The sequence below is a fragment of the Carya illinoinensis genome, chromosome 13, assembly GCF_018687715.1.
Source record: "Carya illinoinensis cultivar Pawnee chromosome 13, C.illinoinensisPawnee_v1, whole genome shotgun sequence".
NCBI classification, from domain to species: Eukaryota; Viridiplantae; Streptophyta; class Magnoliopsida; order Fagales; family Juglandaceae; genus Carya; species Carya illinoinensis.
In genome coordinates this window covers 5,232,764-5,240,944 of record NC_056764.1, presented here as the reverse complement: position 1 = coordinate 5,240,944, position 8,181 = coordinate 5,232,764, and the positions used below count along the sequence as shown (strand labels likewise).

Genomic DNA, 8,181 nt, shown 5'->3' with positions numbered 1-8,181 from the left:
TAACCATATCTTCAAATGAAGCACTGCACACTGGGTTTTGCAAGCGACAGACAGCTCTCCAGCTCTCTTCAAGTAATTACTTCGTTTTCGATCTTAATTTGTTTCGTGAAGTCTTCTCTATTTGTTTGTACACTAATGGCGTGTCTCTGATCAAACTAAAGCCTTGTTTGGGAGAGTTTGAACAAACTAAAGCAGGGTGCAAAAGACAGAGCAGATATAATGGAGTAAGAATAGAACACGGTCTGAAACGATAGCCAATCTACGCCATTTTTTTTCCGTCATTGTCTCGTTATTTTTCCTTGTTTTGGTGTAGGATTGTTAGATCTGGATTTTTTATCCGCCGTTGATATACGCATGCCCACCACTAGATTCCTCCCTCACCTTTTGCTCTACCCCTCCGTACAACCGACGGTCTTGATCTCATGCGTCTTCCTTCTTTCCATGGCCAATCTTTCAAACTCGGACAGGAAACAAACAGGGTTTTCCCTTGCTTTTCATAATGAAAATAGAGTATGCTGCAAAGGTTGAGCCACAGTTGTAATTAAGATTTCAAGCTTTAGGCGTGATAGGGTATAAAAAAATAGTAATAAAACAAGAAAATATTGAGAGAGGAGAAAAAAAGAAGATAAGAAGATAAAGAATTTAAGGTGGTTCAATTTTAGAAGCCTACGCCGGCCAAACTAAAAATCTTACATAGTTATTATGCTGAATTCGGCAGATATAATATGTAGGATGAGCTTTACATAAAAAGTTAGATTAATACAAGTGGGATTTCTAAGTCATGTAGGATTAGGATTAGATAAATGTTACGTGCAACTTTCGCACTTCATTCATTTCTCTCTCAATTTTGAAATTTTTCTTAGTTTGATTTATATTTCAAAAGCAGTTTCCTATAAGCACGAAACACAAATTTCTTTTCTCGATTTTGAAAGACGAAATATATACCATATCTGCATCCATTTTTCCGAATTTCACCTAACATGCATGCTTACTTTGTAATTTGACAGGTTCCGCACATGGCAACAACCATTCCTCCAGGCACAGTTGTTCCTGAAGTTCTTGGAACTAAAAATTATGAGAACTGGAGTGCTTGCATAAAAAACTATCTGTTGGCTCAAGATCTTTGGGACATTATCGAAACAACAACAGAACCTCCTAATCCAGAAGATGATGAAGTAGAATTCAAGGCTTGGAGGAAGAGGAATGCTGCAACTTTACATGCAATTCAGATTTCATGTGGGATTGACATACTGTCTAAGATCAAAGATATTAGTCCTGCCAGAGTTTTGTGGGATACATTGGCTAAAATGTATGAGCAACCCGCACGAGGAATTAACCCTGAGCTTGCACTACTAAACTCATCAAACACGTCAGATAGAAAACAGAACCATGAGCAACCACCAAATGCAGCTGATCAAGATGCAGGAAACACATCAAGCAGCCCAGGTGACACTCTCTAGTTTTATTTTAACTGCAAATTATTTCTAGCTGGCCAACACATATTACCACACGGATTATAATACATTTAAGAAAATTATCAATGATTCGAGAGGCTCAAACATGGATTCTATTGGATGCATTGTAAATTTTAACCATTCAATTGGTTTTTAATAGGTAGATTACATATTTGGTGTCATACCATGGAACTGAAAACCAGCCCCAGTCGTGGTTTTTCCGATTTCAAATGTTTCAGTACAATATCGATGATTATGTACAACATCAATCACCTTACCGGTTTGCAAAACTCCTAGTGCAAATGAAATTGTGCTTCTCTTATTAGTCTGAGAAATACTTTTTGCTAGCCTTGACGTGGTATGACCTGTCCATTGTTGGTCCTAATTAATTCAAATGTCATTTACATATTCTGAAACTTCAAATCAACATAAAAGATAATTCTGTGGTTGGCACGTTGATGTCGGAATGGTATCCCTTTTTTTCATTCTTTAAGGAGAACAATTAAACCATGGCAGGGAGGGATGGCAACCAGAACAATGAATTCTCTGAGTATGCTGCCTTGCTTCAGGCTATTCAAAGTGGTAATTGGAACGCGACAAATGATTTCCTTAAGCTCCACCCCAATGCAAAGACAGCAACAATCGAAAATATTTCAGGCCAGACGCCTCTTCACACTGCTGTTGCTGCTGAACACGAACATATAGTGGAGAAGTTGGTGGAGATGATGAAGGAAGAAGACTTGGCAATACCAGATTTTGGTGGTAATACAGCTCTGGCTTATACAGCTATTAAGGGTAATAACCGGATGGCAGAGTGCATGATTAGAAAGAACAAGAGCTTAGTCAGCATTGGAAATAATCAGCAAGATATTCCTGTTGTTATTGCCTTTGAGAATGGCCATAAAGAATTGGCTCGCTATCTCTATCTTCACACTCCTTTGGAAGAGCTAAAGCCAGAAAAGGGCCACAACGGTGCTACGCTTTTAAACCACACTATCTATACTGGACTTTTTGGTAAGAAGTGCTTCTTGTCTTACCATTCATTGGCTGTTATTTCTGATGATTTTATATCTTGGCAACATAATTCCTTTTGTTCATTGTTTTCTGTACGCATGCATGATTCAACACTAGATATTGCCGTGCATTTAATGGAGGGTTGGCCGCGTTTGGCTTTTGCACCAGACAGAGACAATTTCACCCCTTTGTATGTATTGGCTTCTATGCCTCATGCATTCCCCGGTGCAACCCGGCTCGCGTTTTGGAAAAAATGGATCTACGCCTGTCAGTACCAACTTCTTTTCGCTTGCTTTTCATTACATTGTTCTGGAAATGTGTGCTCACGTCTAGGATCCAGTTGATTTCTTCAAGGATTACATTAACATTATCAAATAATGGATTTCCACATAAGGAGTAATTAATCTAGTAGCTACAAAGACACGATTCTAATAACTTAACCCAATGCCACTTTCACTGTAATAACTTTCAAGACATCTTGTGGCTATTGCATTATTCTCATGTCAGTTCTCTCACTGGACTATCCTTCAAAACCACCTTCATGGTGCCATTCTTGTGCAATATCAAAGTCAATATGGAATAGGATGCACTCCGTTGGTTCCTCTTTTCCTTTACTACTTTATTTTTTTTCAAAATTTTAGATAATTTGCACCATATTTTTACGATGTGATTGACTGTAAGGTTTTCCTCTCCCTCGTTTTGTACATTAGATGATAAATCCAGTAAACTTGCTTGCCTGATAAAGAAGATCAAATGCAGTGGTGCCGGTTTTTGATGACATGAAGATTTAAAGCAACCAATACCTGTGAAACATGACAAACATTAAACATAATATAAATAAATAAATGCACACACACATACACAACCTTAACCCACTCTGCAATGTGTGTGTGTGTGTGTGTGTGTGTGTGTGTGTTTGTTTTACTGTACATTGAAGATTTAGTTATTCAATTGTTTGTGTGGAGTAATGCGTAAAAATGCTATCAGCGAGAAATACATTAAAAATGCATTAAATCATTACTTCAAACTCATCAGCCTTTTTTTGTTGAAAAGGTATACACATTCCACGGGCTCATACCACGGATGAAATTCGTTTGAACATTCAAAACAATCAAGAAATAACTATCGGACCAGGTATGTTGTTGCCCAACTTTTCTTTCCGGCTCATAAGACAGAATGTAACTAAGTTTGCCAACATGCTAACGTGCAGAACTCTTACTAATCCTAGCCGAGCATATCAAAACCTGTCCAACTCAGCATATAATACACCAGCTTGTAGTAACTGCTCATACTTAAAAATTAACTGAGTTGACCAATAAGTCCAGTTTTGTCATTAAAATTTTTCATGGCATACCATGTTTTTATGATCTAATCTGTCTGTCTTATGATCTTTGGGGAGGGGTAGGGTGGAACCCTGCGATATGGTCTTATCTATTCATACAACTTAATGTTTCCAGATCTACGACTGTTGACAAAATGAGGCAAAAAATTAGAGCAATGTGTATGAGTGCTTCACCAATTAATTGCCATAGGCCCATTAATGATGATGAATAGTTAGTGATCACTGAGAAAGAGCATGAATGCCATATTTCTTTGGTAAAAATGACTAGTTTGCAGATTTCTCTGATTCGACAAAGTAGTTTCTTATTACTTACCAAGCAAGAGACCTTAGTAATGGAATATGCTTAAATTTCTCAAATGTGTATCTGAATAAAAGTCACTAAATTATTTTTGTTTTTGGTATTAATTTTCTATTGTATATTTGTGATGAGCAAATATGCTTTTACTTTGCAGTGCGAGCTCTATTGCGTCAGCTAGTTTCAAGTCTCCTTAACATCTTGGGTATGGTGCATCCTTTTGATTAATATAATTTATTGGTTAATTTCTTGAACTTTTCATTCTTAGTTTGATTTTGTCGTTTATTAATAGATTCATACAGAAAAATTGACATTGCTTCCATATTGACAAAGGATTTAAGCATTTATATGAGATGAAGTTGGTCCATGTCAGATCCTATGAACTCGTGTCTTGCATGTGCAAAGCTGTATCAACTTTAGATCATCAAGACATGATAAATGGTGGTGTTTATTCAGCAATATTCCGGGCTATGAGGGAAGGGATCCTTGAGATTGTTGTTGGAATAGTGACAGCAAATCCAAAACTTTTGCATATCCGTGATGAGGAAAACAGAGGCATCGTTATGTTGGCTGCCCTACATCGCCATGCTGATATCTTTTATGCTACATTCCGCTCCAGACAGGCAAGCATGTGGGCAGCTAACAGAGACGTCTTCGGCAATAACATATTACATATGGTAGCAATGTTAACAGAATTCACTCCGCTTGATCACATCCCAGGTGCAGCTTTGCAGATGCAAAGAGAGTTGCAATGGTTTAAGGTCAGCTCTCACACGTTATATTTCTTGGGTGTGCAGTCTTTACTTACTGCATCTTACAAATTCTAGAGATTTTTACACAGAGAAAATAAATGAGAACAGCAAAAGTTGAAAATTATTTGTCAAAGAAGTCTTAACTTTTAAGGCAAGTTTCCTTTTGCCATTTGTGGATAATATTACTAGGGTCCTTAAATCTGCTAGAATCAAACCAAAAATGGTTGAGATATTCCCATATCCGCATTTACTCTCATTTACTCATATAGGAAAAATACTAAACTTACTATAATTTTTATTAAAAAAAGTAGTATAAACTTCATGTGATTGCTGCACATCCCCAGCGTAACAAATATTGATTTGACTTACTTTTTTTTTAAACTATTAATTAATGACACTTCAGTTTGTAAAGCATTTCTACTAAAAGTAGTAGCCCCTCTAAATCTTTAAAATAAATTCTTTTTCCTTAATTAAGTGCATCTCACATATGTCTTCCACCTCTCCAAGATCTATGGAAGATGTCATCATAATTATTATAGATGTCCTAAAGCTCATAATCTTTTCTTTTTCCCCGAAATAAACGAAGAGCGTGAATTCATAGATCAAAAAGTAAATGAAATCTAATTGGCCTGAGATTTTATTAAGTGTAATTATATAGAATTAATTAAGAAAATCTCATTGACGGTATTACTTTTAAAAATTATTATTATAGGTGCATGACCTATTTTGTAGGGTTACAATTGCTCATTTGAATCGTCACCTGATTTTACAGAGCTCCATTCAACTGTGATTATGTTAAAAGTGCATACACCATATAGGATTCTAGATTGATTAGCGGCAAAGAACAAAAGCAAACAAACTCAAAATAAATTAAAGTAAGAAAAAAAAAAGAGTAAGGGAGGGAGTTTATGTTTCGGCAATATTAACATGAATTAGGTTGGAGTGTTTAACAAGATTTTCGAACTATAAATGTTAATATTCAAATTTCTAAGTAAATATATACTTAAAGTGTCTCTCAAATATTGACAGGTACTTTTATTTGCATTTCTTTTTAACATTCTGTATAACAATTACAGCAGGTGGAGAGCCTTTGCAATCCCATGATTACAAACTTTAAGAACGCAGATGGTTTGACTCCTAGACAATTGTTTACAAAGACCCACAAGGACTTGATGAAAGAAGGAGAGCGATGGATGAAGGACACATCAACTTCTTGTACGGTAGTAGGCGCTCTCATTGTCACTATCATGTTTGCGGCAGCATTTACCGTTCCAGGTGGTAATAATCAAGAATCAGGCTTGCCAATATTCTTACATGATAGCTTATTCAAGATCTTTATATTGACCGATTCTCTGTCGCTTTTTTCTTCCTCGGCTTCAGTATTGATATTTTTGGGGATCCTTACATCACGTTATGCAGAAGAAGATTTTCTCAAATCCTTGCCTAAAAGAATGATAATAGGCCTTTGCACCCTCTTCTTCTCTATCACAACTATGATGATAGCTTTTTCTACTGCTCTTTTAATCATGCTACGTGGACATTCATGGACTGTCAATCCTGTCATCTGTTTGGCCAGTGTACCCGTTACTCTGTTTGTATTGATGCAGTTCCATCTTCTTGTTGACATGTTTGCTTATACCTACAGATCGGGCATCTTTGATAAGAGAATGAAGCCTTGGTTGTACGTTCGTTCATTGTTCAATATAATAATGTTTAGGTGACGTTCCTTCAATATTTGGCGTACTAGCCAGAGCTTTTGATTTTGTACTTTTTTATTTCCCTTGGACTTAAAGACTGGTGAATTTAACCTTCTGTTACATATTTTGTGATTTTCATATTTTAGACCTACTATCTCCGGTTGTAATTTTTATACCTGCTTTCCTTTCCAAGTTTCTTTTTCTCCCAACCATGCAATACATGAAGATCAGAAGTCAGAGGAGTTCTAGAGAAGGACCCTACTACATCAATAGAGAAAAGCCACCGAAGGTGGCTATCGAACAGGCAAATATATATATATATATATATATATATTGGTTTTTTTATATATTTTAAAAAAATAAATTCATAACATTATTTAAAAATATTTTCTTAAGTACCAAGTAAAAAAAAAAAAAAAAAAAAAGGGGGATCGGTGGGCATTGGTGGCTTTTCTATGTCAGATAAGCATTATCCTCTGGAGAAAAACATTAGGCGATCAACAACATTGAATGATATGCAGTATAATCGGGCAGACGTGAAGATTCCCATGGCGGCCCATTACGTCAATTGATGAGCTTGCTGGTTTGTAGAAAGAGGCGCCGTTGGTGTAACACGAGGATGGCTGCCGACAAGTCCAAATGATTTTTTTAATTTTAATTTGTTATAAAACCATAAAAGAGAGAGACCATAACGTGTTACAAAATTTTTAAAAAGAAAAAGAAAGAGATAGAACTCGGAGAGATTATGAAACTTATGAATTTCTTAAAGAATTCAACGATATATATAGGAGTACAAATGGGACTATGTTTTTTACGACTAGCACTATGCATTTTGCGGCTAGCTCACTATGCTAGTACTATGCACTATATATTTTGCGGCTAGCTCACTATGCTAGTATTATGTACTATGCGTTTGACGATTAGCTAAATATGGTCATACAATTCAAGATAGTTTATAACACTTCCCTTTTGGATGACCATATTTAAAGAATATGCATGGTTAAAACCTTGCTAAGGAAAATCCTGTGGGAAAAAACCAATGGCGAAGGAAAAAGAGTACAGTATTCATGTGTATAGCCGAATGCTTTAGGATTGTTTCATTAAAACCTTGCAAAGGAAAACCCAGTGGGATAAAACCTTAGCGAAGGAAAAAGAGTACAATCAGCACAAGTCTTCAAGACATTACTTCCCCTGAAAAGTGCATGATAACAGGTCTTCAAACCTCCGCATTCCAATGTTCTGCATAATCTTCTTAAATGTTGCAGTTGGTAATACTTTAGTGAATAAATCTGTCAGATTTTTACTTGACCGTACCTTCTTGATATCCATTTCAATTTTCTTCTCATGAATTGCAATGATCTTCTTGTGTGTATCTGAAAGATAACTCTCATCTGTACATCCAACTAACTGTGGATTTGATCCATGTCGATAAAATAATCACAACTGGATCTTTCTGCTCATCACTACTCTTCTGGAGTTGTACTCTTCTGGAGTTCTTGTAAATAACACAGTTAGTGGAGAATTCATCAACATTAAACCGTTAACCTCATTTTTTAATAAAAACGGTGGCCAACCTTTTAAGATCAGACAAGCACCGTGGATTTTCAACTCCTCTGTAGGTGTCACG

At 36.1% G+C, this 8,181-nt stretch overlaps 1 protein-coding gene across 2 annotated transcripts; it reads left to right on the top strand.

Annotated features, from left to right (window-relative positions):
* LOC122291289 lies at window positions 1-6,708 on the top strand. 2 transcript variants are annotated; one of them, XM_043098960.1, is made up of 9 exons: window positions 1-72; window positions 162-224; window positions 1,008-1,446; window positions 1,971-2,468; window positions 2,586-2,735; window positions 3,522-3,602; window positions 4,263-4,310; window positions 4,439-4,866; window positions 5,937-6,708. In XM_043098960.1, the coding sequence occupies exons 1-9, from the start codon at window positions 16-18 to the stop codon at window positions 6,576-6,578; spliced, it is 2,406 nt and encodes an 801-aa protein (XP_042954894.1). In that variant the 5' UTR covers window positions 1-15; the 3' UTR covers window positions 6,579-6,708. The 2 variants fall into 2 exon arrangements, with proteins under 2 accessions (XP_042954894.1, XP_042954893.1); XM_043098959.1 differs by having other exon boundaries at window positions 5,934-6,708.
* The last annotated feature ends 1,473 nt before the right edge of the window (window positions 6,709-8,181 follow it).